Consider the following 18,758-nt stretch of genomic DNA (forward strand, 5'->3'; position numbering starts at 1 on the left):
TGCTCCAGGCCATCATCCCATTCTGTACTGTAGTCTCCCTGCCCTACAGTCATCATCTGTGGTCCAGTTTGCAGTCCCCCAACTTCTCATCTCCTTACCCCATTGCCACCATCTGTGTTCTGGAGTGCAGCACCCCAACTTCCTGCTCCACTGCCATGTGTCCATCATCTGCATTCACAGTTCCTCAACCCTCTGCTCCCCTGCCACATAGGTATCATCCATATTCTGGTTTGCAGCTCTGTCCTACTCTGCCCCATGGCCATCATCCACATTGCAGTTTGCAGCCCCCAAACCCTCTGTGCCCCTGCTCTGTGGCCATCATCCGTGTTCCAGTTCACCTCCCCCTCTCCCCCCGCAGTTCCCTAGCTTGCTGTCCTGTGGCCATCATCCACATTCTAGTACATAGCCTGTCACACGTGGCTTCCTGCAGTGAATCCAGCCAAGCCAGGCCCCTGTGGGAGGCTGGTACTGCGCCCTGTCAGGGTGCAATGCTTTCAGTGAGTATTTACAGCGACACAGACTCTGCAAACACGGCCTCTGTAAACAAGAAAACAAGTTATAAGTCACCTGGCCTACAGAATGTGCACATCCTTGGATTAACACTTTCAACTTTCCCTGGGGGTGCTCCACCCCAAGGCCCTGCCCCCACTTCACCTCTTCTACCCCTACTCTGGCCCCTCCCCTGAGGCTCCACCCCTACCCCATCTCCAACCCCAGAGCATCCACACGGAGTTGGCGCCTATACATCCCATGCTCTCCTTTCTGTCCACTCAGGGGAGAGCTTCTTAGTGCCTCCAAAGAGTAGCTCTTATCCCAGCCCCCTTTTCCTCTTTGTTCTCCTGTTTAGCTCACATGTCCTTCGCGTGCCAGGCTTCAGTCAGTGGGACGTCCTGTTGTCTCTCTGGACCTGCTGCTATTCTGGGTCAGTTTCTACCAGTTAATTAATGACTCTCTTTATTCCAACCAGACCACAAGATGTCGCCCAGACTTGTCTCCTACACTGTCCCAGGAGCAGTGTTAACACTTCCGCACCCCACCCCAAGTGGTAACACAAAGTCCAGAGAGAAACTGAGGCACACATAGGTATCATAAAAATATTACAAAAAAATCCCATTTTATCACATCTCTTTCCCCTTCAAAACCAAACTGAGCAGGGTCACTTTAACCAGCCACCTGGGGAAGTTTGAACTCATAAATGTTATTCACAGATGTTATGGCCTATTTCCTATCTCCTTGGTAGCTGTCCTACCAGGCACATTAAGATTCTGATATCAGTTTCCAATCAATCAAACTTACAGTTGTCATAGTACAATATAGAGGAGTTTCACATCCTCCATTGGGTTTGTCTGTTTGATGACACTAGCAGGGAACACATGGGAAATTTTCATGCCACTGTGTGCTCTCCTGCCACCCAAAATCTTTAGGTTTGAAACTGGGATGGCATCATAAGTGATAGGTTATGTATGACAGTTAGTAATTCTTCAATTTAATATATGAGTTTCTTCAGAACTCTTGGGTGAATACCATCTTGTCTTGATGATTTATTTCTGTTTAATGTATCAGTTTGTTCTAAAACCTCTCCTAAAAACAAACAAAAGGAAGCATTTCTTCACACACCGCAAAGTCAACCTGTGGAACTCTTTGCCAGAGTATGTTCTTCTTCGAGTGATTGCTCATTTCGATTCCAATTAGGTATGCGTGCATTTCATGCACAGTCATCAGAAAGTTTTTCCCCAGCACCTGAATGCCAAAGTCAGTAAAGACAACACAAACAATGACAGAGCAATGGGAAGACATGGGTGTGCACCATGCATGAAAACGGAGAAAGGCTTGTTGATTTCTGCAATATGAATGACCTAGTCATCAGCGGAACTCTGTTCCAACATCGTGAAATTCACAAGTTGACATGGTGTTCTCCAAATGGCAGAGATAAGAACCAGATTGGCCATATGATGATCAATGGCAAATGGCAATGCTCACTGACAGATGTGAAAATGAGAAGGGGTGCAGATGTTTGCAGCGACCACCCTCTTGTGACAGCCTCCATCAAGCTAAAAGTGTGGGCCCACCAAACAAGAGACATAGACCAGTAGTTCTCAAACTTTTGTACTCGTGACCCCTTTCACATAGCAAGCCTCAGAGTGTGACACCCCCCCTTATAAATTAAAAACACTTTTTTACATATTTAACACCATTATAAATGCTGGATGCAAAGCGGGGTTTGGGGTGGAGGCTGATAGCTCGTGTTCTTCTTCGAGTGATTGCTCATATCCATTCCACGTAGGTGTACGCGCTACCTGGAATGGATATGAGCAACACATCTCGAAGAACAACAGTTACAAAGGTGAGTAACCGTCTTTTCTCCCATGTAATAACCGTGCAACCCCTTGAGGGGTCCTGACCCCTTGTTTGAGAACCCTTGACACAGATGTTATGACGTTGAGAAGCTAAGGTCCCCTGAAATACCGAAAGCCTTCATTCCGCAGTTAAAGAACAGGTTTCAAGCACTTGCAGACCTTGATGAAGAGAGGAGAACGCAGATGAGGAGATCAAAGGGAAGTGAGACAAGTTAATAATCTATAAATAGAGCAGTGAAACCTGTCTAGGCTACAGGCAGAAGAATAGAAAAGAGTGGATTACACCCAGCACATGGAATGCCATAGAAACCAGGTAATGCTTACTGGGTAATATGGTGTACAACAAAAGACTCGCAAAGAGGCATTAGATCGACAAGGGTACAGCTTGCTCAGGAAGGACAGGCAGGGAAAAAGGGGAGGATGTGTTGCCTTATACATTAAAAACGTATGCACTTGGCCTGAGGTTGAGATAGAAATAAGAGACAGGCTTGTGCTTGTGACGGAGTGGAGAGTATTGACCTGGGAATGTTGCGTGGGAGTTTTACTGGTACTGTCTGCATTGGTGCTGCATGGTGGTATAATATCAGGGAGTGACTTCACTTGAGGGATGATACGTGAGCACATAACCTGAGTCCAGGAGGGGGTTGGGGCCAGGTGACATCTTCTGCCTGGGAAACTGGACAAAGGCTGGAGGAGAAGTCAGGGGGTTTGGCAGGGTGAGACAGCTGGAGGGGGTTTCAGTTTGGAGCTGCCTGGGGAAACAGAGGGAGGCCCAGCTGGGAGGGGTTGCAAGTGCTTTGGAGAATAGGATTAAAATTCAAAGTGAAATTTGGACAAACTGGAGAAATGGTCTCAAGTATGAAATTCAATAAGGACAAATGCAAAGGACTCCACTTAGGAAGGAACAATCAGTTGCACAAATCCAAATGGGAAATGACTGCCTTGGAAGGAGCACTGTGGAAAGGGATCTGGGGGTCATAGTGGATCACAAGCAGGGCCGGTGCAACCATTTAGGCAAACTAGGTGGCCGCCTAGGGCGCCTAGTGGTTGGGGGCGCCTAAAAGCCCCCTCAGGCGAGGAGGTGGAGGTGAGCTGGGTGGGGTGGCGCGCGGAGAGGGTTGCCCGCAATAACGAGGGGGGGGGCGCACAGGGGAACCGCTCCCTGCCCCAGCTCACCTCCGCTCTGCCTCCTCCGCTGAGCACACAGCCCTGCTCTAAGTCTCCTCCAATCAGCGCCGCAAGCCTGGGCGGTGAGGAGAATTAGAGCAGCGCCAGCGTGCTCAGAGGAGGAGGTGGAGCCGAGGTGAGCTGGGGCGGGCTACTCAGGCAGGCTTAGTTTCCACAGGAGGTCTTCCCAGGCAGGGTCAGCTGCTGGGGAAGCGGGGAAGTCTCCCCAGGCAGGGTTAGCTGCCGGGGGGTCGGGAGGGTAAGTTTCCTCAGGCAGGGTTAGCTGCCGGGGGCGGGGGGTAAGTCTCCCCAGGCAGGGTTAGCTGCCGGCGGGGGGTGGGGGGGGAAGAGGGGAAGTCTCCCCAGGCAGGGTTAGTTGCCATGGGGGGATGGGGGGGAGAGGGGTTAGCTGTTGCGGTGGTGGGGGGTAGCTGCTGCCGGGGGGGCTCCCCGGGTGGGAGGCTGTGAGCTGCCGTGGGAGGGTGGGTAAGCTGCAGGGGGTGCAAGGTGGAAGTTTTGCGCCCTAGGCAAAACTTCCTTGCACCGGCCCTGATCACAAGCTAAACAGTGTAACACTGTTGCAAAAAAAGCAAACACCATTCTGGGATGTATTAGCAGGAGTATTGTAAGCAAGAGACGAGAAGTCATTCTTCCGCTCTACTCCGCGCTGATACGGCCTCAACTGGAGTATTGTGTTCAGTTCTAGGCACTACGTTTCAGGAAAGATGTGGACAAATTGGAGAAAGTCCAGAGAAGAGCAACAAAAATTATTAAAGGTCTAGAAAACATGATTGGGGGAAGACTGAAAACATTTGGTTTGTTTAATCTGGAGAAGAGAAGACTGAGAAGGGACATAACAGTTTTCAAGTACAGAAAAGGTTGTTACAAGGGGGAGGGAAAAAAATTGTTAACCTCTGAGGGTAGGACAAGAAGCAATGGACTTAAATTGCAGCAAAGGAGGTTTAGGTTGGACATTAGAAAAAAATTCCTAACTGTCAGGGTGGTTAAGCACTGGGATAATTTGCCTTGGGAAGTTGTGCAATCTCCATCATTGGGGATTTTTAAGAGCAGGTTGGACAAACACCTGCCAGGGATGGTCTAGTCCTGCCTTGAGTGCAGGGGACTGGATTAGTTTACCTCTCAAGGTCCTTTCCAGTTCTGTGATTCTATGACACCCTTCTTATCTGTTGAAGACCTGGACTTTGCAGATGATGTCACTCTCCTATCACATACCCAACACCATATGCAAGAAAAAACAACTTGACTTAAGCTATTCAGCCTTCAAATTGGACTGAAAATTAATTGCAATAAGACAGATATTATGACCTTTAATATTGCCTCACCATCACCAGTATGGATAGAGGACCATGTTTCACCAATATAGAAACATTCATATGCCCAGGGCCGGCTCCAGGCACCAGCGCAGCAAGCAGGTGCTTGGGGCGGCCAACGGAAAGGGGCAGCACGTCTGGCTCTTTGGCAGCAATTCAGCAGCAGGTCCTTCAGTCCCTCTCAGAGGGAAGGACCTGCTGCCTAATTGCCGTTGAGAAGCAGCGGTGGTAGAGCTGCTGCCAAAGTGCCACTGATTGCAGCTTCCCCACCCCGCCGCCGCTTGGGGCGGCAAAAACGCTGGAGCCGGCCCTGCATATACCTGGGCAGCACCATCAGCCAGGATGGTAGAACAAGCCAGGACATCCAGAACAGAATCAGTAAAGCCAGGAACACCTTCAGGAGCTTAAATACAGTCTGGAAATCATCAAAATACAACACCAAAACCAAACTCAGGATTTATCAGAGCTGCGTACTTTCAACACTACTTTATAGTGCAGAATGCTGGGGAATGACAAAGTATGACATGTTTAAACTATCCTCATTCCATTCAACCTTCCTCAGAAAAATCCTCCGTATCTTTTGGCCCAGAACAATCTCAAACCAAGACCTATTCACACAGTGCAGCCAATAAGATATGAGCACCATCATTACCAGGAGGTGTTGGCTTGGCCATGTATTTCAGATGGAAACTGATTCTCTCACCAGAATAGCAATAAGATGGATACCTGAAAGCAAGCAAAAATGAGACTGCCCAAAAATAGCGTGGCAAAGAGTTCTGGAAGCTGGGCACAGCTGGGGAACCATTGAAAGCCTTGCCAGAAACAGACAAGAGTGGAGGAGCTTCATCGCTGCCTTAAATGCCAGAGGTGTAATAGGTACTGTGACATTTTATATCTTGGGGGAGTGCCCTGTAACCCCCATATTCCTCATTTATATATAATTATGATCTTGCATATAAAACAGGCCATGTGAGGCATCAGCGGAAATGTTATGATCTGCTGAAAGTCACACCATCCTAGCCACTATGGATGTTGAAGCCCTGTACACCAACATTCCACACAAAGATGGACTACATGAGGAATAGTATCCCCAATAATGTCACAGCAAACCTGGTGGCTGAACTTTATGATTTTGTTCTCACCCAGAACTATTTCAGATTTGGGGACAATTTATACCTTCAAGTCAGCAGGACTGCTATGTGTACCCGCATGGCCCACAGTATGCCAACATTTTTATTCCTAACTTAGAACAACGCTGCCTCAGCTCTTGTCCCCAATGCTCCTACTCTACTTGCACTACATTGATGATATCTTCATCATCCCATGGGAATCCGGACCCATGGGAAGGAGGCCCTGGGGAATTCCACCAGGATTTCAACAATTTCCATCCCACCATCAATCTTAGCCTGGACCAGTCAACAAAAGAGATCTACTTCCTGGACACTACAATGCAAATAACCAATGGTTACATAAACACCACCCTATACCGGAAACCTACTGACCGCTATACTTACCTACATGCCTCCAGCTTCCATCCCGGCCACCATCACACGATCCATTGTCTACAGCGAAGCTCTAAGATACAGCCGCATTTGCTCCAGTCCCTCAGATAAATACAAACACCTACAGGATCTCTATCAATCATTCTTAAAACTACAATACCCACCTGGTGAATTGAAGAAACAGATTGACAGAGCCAGAAGGGCACCCAGAAGTCACCTACTAAAAGACAGGCCTAACCAAGAAAGTAACAGAATACCACTAGCCGTCACCTACAACCCCCAACTAAAACCTCTCCAATGCATCATCAAGGATCTACAACCTGTCCTGAAGGATGATCCCTCACTCTCACAGACCTTGGGAGAAAGGCCAGTCCTCGCTTACAGACAGCCCCCAACCTGAAACAAATACTCACTAACAACTACACACTACACAACAGAAGGAAGTGACCCCAGCTTCTTTACTCCACCTGTGGGAGTAATCATCTGTCAGGGTGCCAGCCTTTTGTTCTATTGCACATGCCAAAACCTTTTCCTATATGCCTTAGGCCACGGTAGGCAATAGGCAGACCGTGGGCCAAATCCAGCCTGCCAGGCGCTTTTGAACAGACTGTGAAATCTTTGACCTGGACAAATATAATTGATTACTTCTGCCTTCAGGGTTAGCTCAAACCTAAGCAATAAGAGTCTTTTGAACTGTTCATAGTTCCAGTCTCAGTTCTGTTCAGTTGGATATAGGTGTCAATGGCTCTGGGACCCAGTAAAGGAGTGAGGCAACACATCCCCACCACTGCCCCACAGCTCCCCCCTCCTGCCTCACATCCCCACTACTGCCCCCACAGCTCCCCCTTCTACCTCACATCCCCACAGCTACTCCTCCTGCCTTACATCCCCACTACTGCCCCACAGCTCCCCCCTCCTGCCTCACAGATCCCCCTCCTGCCTCACATTCCCACTACTGCCCCACAGCTTCCCCCTCCTGCCTCACATCCCCACTACAGCCCCACAGCTCCCCCCTCCTGCCCAACAGCTTCCCCCTCCCGCCTCACATCCCCACTACTGCCCAACAGCTCCCCCCTCCTGCCTCACATCCCCACTACTGCCCCCACAGCCCCCCTTTCCACCTCACATCCCCACAGCTACTCCTCCTGCCTCACATCCCCACTACTGCCCCACAGCTCCCCCCTCCTGCCTCACATCCCCACTACTGCCCCCACAGCTCCCCCTTCTACCTCACATCCCCACAGCTACTCCTCCTGCCTTACATCCCCACTACTGCCCCACAGCTCCCCCCTCCTGCCTCACAGATCCCCCCTCCTGCCTCACATCCCCACTACTGCCCCACAGCTTCCCCCTCCTGCCTCACATCCCCACTACAGCCCCACAGCTCCCCCCTCCTGCCCAACAGCTTCCCCCTCCCGCCTCACATCCCCACTACTGCCCAACAGCTCCCCCCTCCTGCCTCACATCCCCACTACTGCCCCCACAGCCCCCCTTTCCACCTCACATCCCCACAGCTACTCCTCCTGCCTCACATCCCCACTACTGCCCCACAGCTCCCCCCTCCTGCCTCACATCCCCACTACTGCCCCCACAGCTCCCCCTTCTACCTCACATCCCCACAGCTACTCCTCCTGCCTTACATCTCCACTACTGCCCCACAGCTCCCCCCTCCTGCCTCACATCCCCACTACTGCCCCCACAGCTCCCCCTTCTACCTCACATCCCCACAGCTTCCCCCTCCTGCCTCACATCCCCACTACTGCCCCACAGCTCCCCCCTATTGCCCAACAGCTTCCCCCTCCCGCCTCACATCCCCACTACTGCCCCACAGCTCCCCCCTCCTGCCTTACAGGTCCCCCCTCCCGCCTCACATCCCCGCTACTGCCTCACAACCTCCCCTCCCGCCTCACATCCCCACTACTGCCCCACGGGTCCCCACTCCCATCTCACATCCCCGCCACTTCCCCCACAGCTCCTTCCTCCTGCCCCACAGCTCCCCTCCTCCCACCTCACCTCTTCCAATCCCACAGGTCCCACTTCAGACTCTCACTCTCCTTTCCCCTCTCTCCACCTGCAGGTGCTGCCACAGCCAGACGCCACAGTGGTTACACTGCACCTGGTAGAAGGGGTCAGACCCGGCTCAGTGATTGGCTCAGTGGCGCTGCCTGAGGCCTCTGCACAGCAGCATCTGACTTACAGTCTCCTGGGAGGCGGTGGGGATGGCACTTTTGTGGTGGACAGCATGACGGGGGAGATATACGTAGCGCGGGAGCTGGACTACGAGGTTGGGGCACAGCACACACTGCATGTCAGTGCCGAGGACACGCAGCGCGGCTACCCTGCCAGCCGGCTGGTGCTGGTGCAGATCCAGGTGCAGGACTGTAACGACCAGGCACCTGCCTTTCCCGAGGACCCCGTCACTATTGTGGTGCCTGAGAACACCCAGGCCGGCACATCCATCTTCACCTTCCAGGCCCTGGATGGAGACGGTGCTGGCCCCAACAGTCAGGTGTGCTACAGGCTGCTGCGCCAGGAGCCTCCTGGCTCCCACTTCCAGCTGGATGCCCACTCTGGACTGCTGAGCCTCCAGCAGGGGCTGGACCGCGAGGCTGCCCCCTCCTTTCTGCTGGTGGTGGAGGCCACAGACCAGGCCCGCAACATCAGCCAGCGCCGCTCCGCTGCCATCACTGCCCGTGTCTTTGTGACAGATGAGAATGACAACGTGCCCATCTTCCTCTCACCAGCCACCATTAGCATCAGGGAGGACCAGCCCACTGGCTTTATGGTGCTGCATGTGGTGGCACAGGATAGGGACCTGGGCGAGAATGGGCGGGTGAGCTACACGCTGCAGGCAGGCAACACTGAGGGCCGGTTCCACCTGAACCCCAGCACAGGTAAGAGGGGCCTGTGGGGCTGCAGGGAGATGCTGGGGTTGTGGGGGATGGGAGGGGAAGGGACACGGGAGACACAAGGGGGAAGAGGTGACGGATGTGGGGGGTGGGAGGGGACACAGGAGACACAAGGGGGGAAGGGGAAGAGGTGACATGTTTGGGAGGGGAAGGGACACAGGAGACAGAAGGGGGGAAGGGGAAGAGGTGATGAATGTGGGGGGTGGGAGGGGACACAGGAGACAAGGGGCGAAGGGGAAGAGGTGAGGTAGGTGAGGGGGAAGAGACATGGGAGACAGAAGAGGGGAAGAGGAAGAGGTGACAGATGTGGGGGAGGGGAAGGGACACAGGAGACACAAGAGGGGAAGGGAAAGAGGTGAGGGAGGTGGGGCATGGGAAGACAGGTAGACACAAGGGATAAGGAGAATAGGGGAGGCATGGGTACTGAGTGGGAGGATGGGGGCAGTGGTGACAGTAGATTCCTGACCCTGCCTGGAGTGAGTAAGAGATTTCCCATGGGGCCCAGGAGGGAGGAGGTGCCCGACCACAGCATGAGGGACAGAAACAGGTAGATGCCAGCATGTGCAGGGAAAGTTGGGTGTGGCTCCGCAGCCCAAGGTGTGTCGTTTGTAGTGCCGTGGGCCACCAAGCGTGGAGCCTGACCTCAGTGACCCTGACTGAGCCCAGCCCCCTGTGACTCCTCTATCCCAGGCTTAGCCTGTTCTGGTGTCTCCCCAGGTGCCCTCTCCATTGTGCGTGCTCTGAACCGTGAGGAGGTGTCTCAGCACAACCTGACAGTGGTGGCCATGGACCACGGCTTCCCGCGCTGCTCGTCCACGCAGCTGCTGACAGTGCTGGTGCTGGACGTTAATGATGAGGCACCTGCCTTCAAGAGGGCTGAGTATGAGGCCAGTGTCATGGAGAATCTGCCAGCGGGCAGCCCTGTTCTGCAGCTGCTGGCCACAGACTGCGACCTTGGTGAGAACCTTGGGGCTGGAACAGGTGGCCCTGGGGGGGAAGAGGGTCGGCTGGGTCAATGCTGCGCCAAAGGAATTAGCCCAGGGGCTGAAGAGGACGTGATGACCACAGGCCTTCCCCTGCTCCTCATCTGCCAAGGCAGTATCCAGGGAGTCCCAGGGTCAGGTGCCTTTTCTGGGGGAGATAAGGGAGCCAATCCCTAAGCATTGAGGGCTATCTGAGAATGAAGCCCTGTCACACTAGACCCACACCAATCCATGTCACAATCACCTTCGCCCCCACAGTGTGGCCTTGGCCTGTGGGATGATTGGAATATTGGTGTGGATGGGTGCAGCTTGCTCAGGAAGGATAGACAGGGGAAAAAGGGAGGAGATGCTGCCTTATATATTGTACACACTTGGACTGAGGTGGAATTGGACATAGAAGACAGAAGTGTTGGGAGTCTCTGGGTTAGGCTAAAAGGGGCAAAAAACAAGGGTGATGTCATGCTAGGAATCTACTACAGGCCACCTAACCAGGTGTAAGAGGTGGATGAGGGTTTTTTTAAACAACTAACAAAATCGTCCAAAGCCCAAGATTTGGTGGTGATGGGGGACTTCAACTATCCAGATATATGTTGGGAAAATAACACAGCGGGGCACCGACTATCCAGTAAGTTCTTGGACTGCATTGCAGACAACTTTGTATTTCAGAAGGTTGAAAAAGCCACTAGGGGGAAGCTGTTCTAGATTTGATTTTAACAAACAGGGAGGAACTCATTGAGAATTTCCAAGTGGAAGGCAGCTTGGGTGAAAGTGATCATGAAATCATAGAATTCACAATTCTGAGGAAGGGTAGAAGGGAGTACAGCAAAATAGAGACAATGGATTTCAGGAAGGTGGATTTTGGTAAGCTCAGAGAGCTGATAGGTAAGGTCCCATGGGAATCAAGACTGAGGGGAAAAACAACTGAGGAGAGCTGGCAGTTTTTCAAAGGGACATTATTAAGGGCCCAAAAGCAAGCTATTCCGCTGGGTAGGAAAGATAGAGAATGTGGCAAAAGACCACCTTGGCTTAACCACGAGATCTTGCATGATCTAAAAAATAAAAAGGAGTCATATAAAAAATGGAAACTAGGACAAATTACAAAGGATGAATATAGGCAAACAACACAGGAATGCAGAGGCAAGATTAGAAAGGCAAAGGCACAAAATGAGCTCAAACTAGCTACAGAAATAAAGGGAAACAAGAAGACTTCTTATCAATGCATTAGAAGCAAGACGAAGACCAAGGACAGGGTAGGCCCATTGCTTAGTGAGGAGGGAGAAACAATAACAGGAAACTTGGAATTGGCAGAGATGTCAATTACTTCTTTGTTTCGGTCTTCACTGAGAAGTCTGACGGAATGCCTAACATAGTGAATGCTAATGGGAAGGGGGTAGGTTTGGAAGATAAAATAATTGGGTTTGTTTAGTTTGGAAAAGAGAAGACTGAGGGGGACATGATAGCAGTTTTCAGGTATCTAAAAGGGTGTCATGAGGAGGGAGAAAACTTATTCATCTTAGCCTCTAAGAATAGAACAAGAAGCAATAGGCTTAAACTGCAGCAAGGGAGGATTAGGTTGGACATTAGGAAAAAGTTCCTAACTGTCAGAGTGGTTAAACACTGGAATAAACTGCCTAGGGAGGTTGGGTTACAGTTAGGATAAATCTCTATCAGAGATGGTCCAGATAGTATTTGGTCCTGCCATGAGCGCAGCTGACTGGACTCGACCTCTCGAGGTCCCTTCCCGCCCTACAATCTATGAATGACTGTCACCAGGCAGCAATCCCTCCCCACCCTCTCCTCCACCTCACCCCAAGCCTGCCCAGGTCCCCCTTAGCCTGGCCACAGCTGTCTCCTTTCCTCAGCCTTCCTGACATAGAATCATAGAATATCAGGGTTGGAAGGGACCTCAGGAGGTCATCTAGTCCAACCCCCTGCTCAAAGCAGGACCAATCCCCAACTAAATCATCCCAGCCAGGGCTTTGTCAAGCCTGACCTTAAAAACCTCTAAGGAAGGAGATTCCACCACCTCCCTAGGGAACCCATTCCAGTGCTTCACCACCCTCCTAGTGAAAAAGTTTTTCGTAATATCCAACCTAAACCTCCCTCCCCACTGCAACTTGAGACCATTACTCCTTGTTCTGTCATCAGGTACCACTGAGATCAGTCTAGATCCATCCTCATTGGAACCCCCTTTTAGGTAGTTGAAAGTAGCTATCAAATCCCCCCTCATTCTTCTCTTCTGCAGACTAAACAATCCCACTTCCCTCAGCCTCTTCTCATAAGTCATGTGCTCCAGCCCCCTAATCATTTTTGTTGCCCTCTGCTTGACTCTTTACAATTTTTCCACATCCTTCTTGTAGTGTGGGTCCAAAAACTGTACACAGTACTCCAAATAAGGCCTCACCAATGTTGAATAGAGGGGAATTATCTTTTGGCCCAATCCTCTAATTTGTCTAGATCCCTCTGTATCCTATCCCTACCCTCCAGCATATCTACCCCTCCTCCCAGTTTAGTGTCATGTGGAAACTTGCTGAGGATGCAGTCCACACCATCCTCCAGATCATTAATGAAGCTATTGAACAAAACTGGCCCCAGGACCGACCCCTGGGGCATTCCACTTGATACCAGCTGCCAACTAGACATGGAGCCATTGATCACTACCCGTTGAGCCCAACAATCCAGCCAGCTTTCTATCCCCCTTATAGTCCATTCATCCAGCCCATACTTCTCTAACTTGCTGGCAAGAATACTGTGGGAGACCATATCAAAGGCTTTGCTAAAGTCAAGGAATAACACGTTCACTGCTTTCCCCTCATCCACAGACCCAGTTATCTCCTCATAGAAGGCAATTAGTTTAGTCAGGTATGACTTGCCCTTGGTGAATCCATGCTGACTGTTTCTGATCACTTTCCTCTCCTCTAAGTGCTTCAGAATTGATTCCTTGAGGACCTGCTTCATGATTTTTCCAGGGACTGAGGTGAGGCTGACTGGCCTATAGTTCCCTGGATCCTCCTCCTTCCCTTTTTTAAAGATGGGCACTACATTAGCCTTTTTCCAGTCACCTGGGACCTCCCCCGAGTGCCATGTGTTTTCAAAGATAATGGCCAATGGCTCTGCAATCACATCCGCCAACTCCTTTAGCACCCTTGGATGCAACACATCCGACCCCAGGGACTTGTGCTCGTCCAGGTTTTCTAAATAGTCCTGAACCACTTCTTTCTCCACAGAGGGCTGGTCACCTCCTCCCCATGCTGTGTGCCCAGTGCAGCAGTCTGGGAGCTGACCTTGTTCGTGAAGACAGAGGCAAAAAAAAGCATTGAGAACATTGGCTTTTTCCACATCCTCTGTCACTAGGTTGCCTCCCTCATTCAGTGAGGGGCCCACACTTTCCTTGACTTTCTTCTTGTTGCTAACATACCTGAAGAAACCCTTATTGTTACTCTTAATATCTCTTGCTAGCTGCTACTCCAAGTGTGATTTGGGCTTCCTGATTTCACTCCTGCATGCCTGAGCAATATTTTTATACTCCTCCCTGGTCATTTGTCCAATCTTCAACTTCTTGTAAGCTTCTTTTTTGTGTTTAAGATCAGCAAGGATTTCACTGTTAAGCCAAGCTGGTCACCTGCGATACTTACATCTCCACTTCTGCCCCTTCCCTCGTGCCTTTAGGGGTCTTTCCCCACCCAACCCCCACACTAGTCCCTTGTGAGAAAAGGGAAGGGAGCATGTCGGGGGGAGGGATAGCTCAGGGGTTTGAGCATTGGCCTACTAAACCCAGGGTTGTGAGTTCAATCCCTGAGGGGGCCATTAAGTGAACTGGGGTAAAAATCTGGGGATGGTCCTGCTTGGAGCAGGGGGTTGGACTAGATGACCTCCTGAGGTCCCTTCTAACCCTAATAGTCTATGATTCTATGTCCGGGGGCGGGTGGGAGGAGGTGCAGTGGGTGCAGAGGCCTGGGGTGGAGGGGAGTGGAAAGAGGGCCTGGTCCTGGGACCATTGCAGGAGCTGTCAGCACCTACCCCTTCAGACTAGAGGTTTCTCCTTGCAGGGGCCAATGGGCATGTATCATATGGGGGCCTCTCTGGGGGTCCCTTCTCCATCCACCCACAGACTGGGCTTGTCACCACCATGCACTCCCTGGACCGGGAGAGGCAGGAGCAGCACGTGCTAACAGGTATGGCCAGACCTGGGGGTTGGGCACGGGGGGGAAGGTGCTCTATGGGAAGCGGAGAGTGGCAGTAAGGGAAACAGGAACTAAGGGGCAGGGGTAGGAGGGAGCCCAGCTGGCATGGAAATCAGTATGTTTGCTGGAGGAAGGCTGCATATTGTGTGGGGCAGAGAAAGGGAGTGAGGAATGTTCAGGTTTTGGTGTTAGAGTGTTGGGTGGGTGAGGCACGAAGGGAGAGGGACAGGAGAGTGGAGGGCACCCGGATTGGGCACAGGGTACGGGCTGGGGGAGACGGGGCATGGTGGAGCTGCTCCTTGCAGGCATTGGATGTGGTCCCCCTGGGTGGCACCTAGGGTCTCCAGGACCCCCCTCTCTCTTCCCACAGTCTATGCCCGGGATGGTGGCCTGCCCTCCAACCTGGCCAAAGTGACAGTGCGGATCTTAGTGGGAGATGAAAACGACCATGCTCCGCGCTTCGAGAGCGAGTCCTGCTCCTTGGAGGTGCCCGAGAACCAGAGCCGCGTGGCGCTCTACACCCTGCGGGCCACAGACTTGGATGCAGGCGAGAACGGGCGCCTGGAGTACCATGTGATGGGTGAGGGCCATGGAGCACATGGCTCACGCTGTGCTGGTGCTCCTCCTTCTGACCCCAGCTCCTACATGGGGGTCCTTCTCTGAGATCATTGGCATGAGCATTAATGCCCCGTCTGCCATGTGTGCTGCAGCCCCTGGGGCACAGGGTACAATCCACACCAGGCTCTTGACTGCTGCCCCTCCAGGGTAGAGTGTGCCTCCAGGGCTGTGAACATTGGCTGCAGTTGCTCCTCCTAGAGTCTCCCAGTCCCCTCCTATCTGTGCCTGCTGAGTCTGTATCGGGGGGGAGGTCGGGCTGAGGTTTGCACACAGCTCTGTGTTGAGGTGTCTGCAGCACCAGCCATCTGGTCCAGGTCAGAGCCCTCGAGCTGCAGCTGGTTCCGGTGCCTCGTTCTTGGGGCTCCTGGGGGCCAGCTGAGAGGAGTGGTCATGGGGTGTGCTGGGATGGGGCTAGACTGTGCATCCTGTTGGGGTTTGCCACTTCTGCTCTACACTGGGGGAGTGTTTGCCACTGAGGTGATGCCAGTTGTGGGCCATTTGCTGTGTGATTCAGAGGGGAGAGACCCCGTCCTGCTTGCCCCATGGGTCCCTGCCTGCAGGGGTCTGTCTGCAGAACTACAGGACACCATATCAGGGAAGGTCCATCATTCCCATTCCCCTCCCAGTGGGCAGTATCAGGAAGTGTCCCTTGCTCCCACACCCCCTCTGAGCTATATCGGGAGGGTCTCTTGCTCCCCCACCCCCAGGCCATATCAGGGAGGTTCTGTCATTCCAATATCTTCTCTCCCAGATGGAGACCCTGCCCAGGATTTCATCCTGGACCCTGCTTCTGGTGTGTTCTCCACCTCGCGCAGCCTGGACCGAGAGCTGGTGGCCTCTTACCAGCTGACTGTGGTGGCACGAGACCACGGCACACCCCAGCGCAGTGCCACCATGTCTCTGAGTGTACGGGTGCTGGACCTCAATGACAATGCACCACGCTTTGCACAGGCAGCCTACACTGTGGAGGTGCCTGAGGACCTGCCCGTCGGGGCACTGGTCCTGCAGCTGGTTGCACTGGATCCAGATGAGGGCACCAACGGGCAGGTCTCCTACTACCTGGGCAATGAGTCACTGGGCATGTTCCAGATGGAACCGCAGAGCGGGCGCATCACCAGTGCCCAGGCCCTGGATCGTGAGCGCCGCCCCACTTACAGCTTCCTGGCCAAAGCTGTGGACTTGGCATCCTGGGAGCCCAAAAGTGCAGCCGTGCGTGTCACAGTCACCGTGCGAGACATCAACGACCATGTGCCTGCCTTCCTGCACAGCCCACTCTCTGTCAATCTCTCCCGCTACACGCCACCTAAGCAAGTGGTGGCCACTATGCGGGCTGAGGACAAAGATGCAGGTGCCAACGCCTCCATCCTGTACCGTTTTGCCACACCCAATCCCAGCTTCGCCATCAATTCCTACACTGGCACCATCCAGTTGCTGCAGCCCCTAGGCTCTCTCAGCCAGCGCCAGCGCACCCTCTTCATCCTGGCCACAGACTTGGGCCAACCAGCCCTGTCCTCCACTGGTGTGGTGGTGATCTACCTGCAGGAAGAGATCTACCGGGGCGTGCACTTCCCCCGCAGCACCAGAGACGTGGCCATACCTGAGAATGCCGCCACAGGTACTGCCATCAGCCAGACAGGGCACAGGGTGAACAGTGTGGGGCTGGGCATGGAATGGCCAGAATCAAGGGATAGGAACTGGGTGCTGGGGTAATAGGAAACGGCTGGGTGCTGGGGATAGGAACTGGGTGCCCAGGGTTAACAGGGACTGGCCGGGCATTGGACATTGGAGCTGGGTGCCTGGGGAGCTGTTTGGTGGGATGCTGAGAGGGAGGGGGAGAAGCGGGAACATGGCACGCTCAGGGGAGGAAGTGGGGCTGGGGCGGCGATTTGGGGAAGGAATTGGAATAGGGGCAGGGAGGGGGCGGAGTTAGGGTAGGGACTTTGGGGAAGGGGTTGGAATGAGGGCAGGGCAAGGGTGGAGTTGGGGCAGGGCCAGGGGCGGAGGATGGGTCAAGCACCCACCAATGGGAGCAGAAGTCAGCACCTATGGTCAAGGCCCAGACTGGCAGGTGACGCCCACACCTATGTCTCTTAGCCTGCCCTGGAAGCAAACAGTCCTTTTCCACCCCACTGGGTAACAATGCAGTATATAAGAGAAACTGAGGCACACATAGAATTCATAAAAATATTACCAAAAATTGCCACTGTCACATTCCTTCTCCATTTGAGCCTGCACTGAGCAGGGTCACTTTAACAAGTGACCTAGGGAAGTTCAGGTACCCTGTTTTGTGACAAGGTTTCAGCTATACCATTTTCACTCCTATTAACATGTATCACTTCTATGTCATAATCTTGGAGGGTCAAACTCCAGCTTAGAAATTTGGCATTAAACTCATTTCATGCAGCCACATCAGAGAGGAGTGGTCAGTATACACAGTAAAGTACCACCTGAAAAGGTGGCTTCTTAAGAGCCCACACAATGGCCAGACCTTCTTTCTCTATTGTAGCATAGTTCTTCTCCCTAGGGAGCAGGTACATGATGGGATGTCTCTGCCGCTTAGCATTGGCTTCTATCAGCACCACACTCATCTGTGAACACCAGGAAGGGCTTGTCAAAGTCCGCGCCTACCAAAAGCAGCTGTCAGCTTAGGGCCTCATTCAGTGCCCAGAGAGTCCTCTGGCACTGTTTGGTCCAGACCACCTTGTCTGGCTTCCCCTTCTTGTACAGTTCAGATATGGGAACAGGTAAGGAGCAAAAGTGGGGTTCAAACCTCTAGTACAGGGGTCGGCAACCTTTCAGAAGTGCTGTGCCGAGTCTTCATTTATTCACTCTGATTTAAGGTTTCGCGTGCCAGTAGTACTTTTTAACATTTTTAGAAGATCTCTTTCTATACATCTACAATATATAACTAACGTATTGTTGTATGTAAAGTAAATAAGGTTTTTAAAATGTTTAAGAAGCTTCATTTACAATTAAATTAAAATGCAGAGCCCCCCAGACCGGTGACCAGGACTCAGGCGGCGTGAGTGCCACTGAAAATCAGTTCACGTGTCACCTTCGGCACCCATGCCATAGGTTGCCTACCCCTGCTCTCGTAGTACCCCGCCATCCCAATAAAGGATTGGACCGCTTTCTTGGTTTAGGGTGTGGGCCAGTCTCTGATCTCCTCCACCTTGGCAGGCCCTGGCCATTGGTGGCTGGCCATTCCCTGTCAATGTACGCCAGGGCAAAGTCCTCCAGTCCCCTCAGTAACTGATCCACCAGGCACAGAAAGGTGGTGAAGGCAGATTTCAGCCTGGCATGTGGGGCCAATTGCACTTACCAGTAGTTTTTGGTAAGGTCCATGATGGTGAGGTAATAGCTCCCCCCCAAACTTGTCTAGAATCTCGTCAGATCTAGGCATGGGGTAGGCATCGGACACAGTCACTGTATTGAGCTTCCGACAGTCCACACAGAATCGGCTCAACTCATCCTTCTTGAGCACCAGCACCGTGGGTGAGGCCCATGGGCCATTGGACGGCTGGATCACCCCTAAAGCCTCTCTCTCTACAGGTCCTGGGCTGTTTTCCCAGTGACTCTGTATGGGGAACACCTGATGGGAGAGTTGGCGCCTGTCTCCAGCAAGGTCAGTGAGCCCAGGCCGGTTGGAGAACAGCTGCTGGTAAGAAGGTAGCACTGCTCGGATCTCTGCCTTCTGGGCAGGAGTT

The 18,758-nt window shown here is 52.6% G+C and overlaps 1 protein-coding gene across 1 annotated transcript in view; it reads left to right on the forward strand.

Moving 5' to 3' along the window:
- DCHS1 (dachsous cadherin-related 1) overlaps window positions 1-18,758 on the forward strand; it is a 155,412-nt gene that overhangs the window by 95,215 nt on the left and 41,439 nt on the right. Inside the window, exons 11-15 of the mRNA XM_030546779.1 lie at window positions 8,435-9,251; window positions 9,984-10,223; window positions 14,299-14,424; window positions 14,804-15,013; window positions 15,803-16,666. Of these exons, the coding sequence (XP_030402639.1) occupies window positions 8,435-9,251; window positions 9,984-10,223; window positions 14,299-14,424; window positions 14,804-15,013; window positions 15,803-16,666 (2,257 nt within the window). The remainder of the gene's footprint in view (window positions 1-8,434; window positions 9,252-9,983; window positions 10,224-14,298; window positions 14,425-14,803; window positions 15,014-15,802; window positions 16,667-18,758) is intronic.

The sequence above is a fragment of the Gopherus evgoodei genome, unplaced genomic scaffold (assembly GCF_007399415.2).
Source record: "Gopherus evgoodei ecotype Sinaloan lineage unplaced genomic scaffold, rGopEvg1_v1.p scaffold_49_arrow_ctg1, whole genome shotgun sequence".
NCBI lineage: Eukaryota > Metazoa > Chordata > Testudines > Testudinidae > Gopherus > Gopherus evgoodei.